The sequence below is a fragment of the Aplysia californica genome, unplaced genomic scaffold, assembly GCF_000002075.1.
Source record: "Aplysia californica isolate F4 #8 unplaced genomic scaffold, AplCal3.0 scaffold00875, whole genome shotgun sequence".
In the NCBI taxonomy this organism is placed as follows: domain Eukaryota; kingdom Metazoa; phylum Mollusca; class Gastropoda; order Aplysiida; family Aplysiidae; genus Aplysia; species Aplysia californica.
The window spans coordinates 292,878-294,092 of record NW_004798145.1 but is presented as its reverse complement, the minus strand read 5'-3'; the positions used below and the strand labels follow the sequence as shown (position 1 = coordinate 294,092).

At 38.3% G+C, this 1,215-nt stretch overlaps 1 protein-coding gene across 1 annotated transcript in view; it reads left to right on the top strand.

Moving 5' to 3' along the window:
* Positions 1–740: 740 nt before the first annotated feature.
* Positions 741–1,215, top strand: part of LOC101861773 (guanine nucleotide exchange factor DBS) — a gene marked incomplete at its 5' end in the record, with an annotated part of 92,556 nt that continues 92,081 nt past the window's right edge. Inside the window, 1 exon segment of the mRNA XM_013089106.2 lies at positions 741–824. Within this exon segment, the coding sequence (XP_012944560.1) occupies positions 741–824 (84 nt within the window).

Genomic DNA, 1,215 nt, shown 5'->3' with positions numbered 1-1,215 from the left:
AGGAAAAGAGAAACAGATTGAGAGACAAAGGTTAAGGGGGTGGAGGAAGGGGGTGTACATTTACATATATTGTATTCATTGCTTCTTTAATGTGTACATTTTATTTTTTGAATTTGTTTGTAAGAATGATTTGCGGGGGGCGGGGAAGTGATAGAGAGAGTGAAAGAGAGAATAAGGGGTAGAAGGGGGGAGGAAATAGGAGAGAGAGGTAGGTAAAAATGAAAGAAATGGAGATAGACAGAGAGAGAGAGAGAGAGAGAGAGAGAGAGAGAGAGAGAGAGAGAGAGAGAGAGAAAGAGAGAGAGAGCATGTTATGTTACCATATAAATATATAATTTCAGATAGTTGTACGTGTAGTAAAAGCCTTTCTCTTGACTTTTTTAGCATGGCATGTTATCTCTCCACTCCCGTTCCACCAATCCCTTTTCAGGTGCCATTGGTCATAGTTTGTCTTTTTTTCTGTTTCGTTTTATATCGGTTTAAATGTCTTTGTTTTCAGACAATTAGACCAATTAACCTCGCAATAACATTACTCACAGTTTTGTTCGAAACCGTTTCTTCCGTCATCCTCTCTATTTTTGTTTCGTTCTTTCTCCTGTTCTTCTTTTTCTCGGATCATTGTTTCGCTGTTGGTAAGGATAACAAACCCATTTGACTACCCGAAATGATGAACTGCGGGTAATCTTTTTCAAATAAAAGTGTGCCGTACCTTATTTAAATCTAATACTGATATCTTTCAGGGAGTGTCATGGACGAGACGTCTCAGCAGTACAAAGTAATCGATGTGGCTCCCCTGGTGCAATCCCGATACGCCATTTTGTCTGGTAAGTTGAAATTTAAAATTTTTTGTTATCGATTATTATATTCAAAATTGCCAACTTTTGCATTTCGGGCTGTAGTGTTTGTGTTACAGTAATGTCTTTTTGTTGTTGTGCGAAGACGTGCTTCAGATAATGTTGTTATTGTTGTTGTTGTTGATGTCGTTGTTGATGTTGCTGTTGCTGTTGTTGTTGTTGTTGTTGTTGCTACTGTTATTATTTTTGTTTTTGTTGACGTTGTTGTTGTTGTTCTTGTACGTGTACTTGTTCTTGTTGGTATCGTTTTTGCCGTTCGTTGTTGTCGAGCACAAATCCTTACCCTCAGTTATCTCTGTCAGTCGGTTTTAATATTTTCCTGCTCTACTTGCAAGGAAACAGCAAACAAACGAGAACCCCC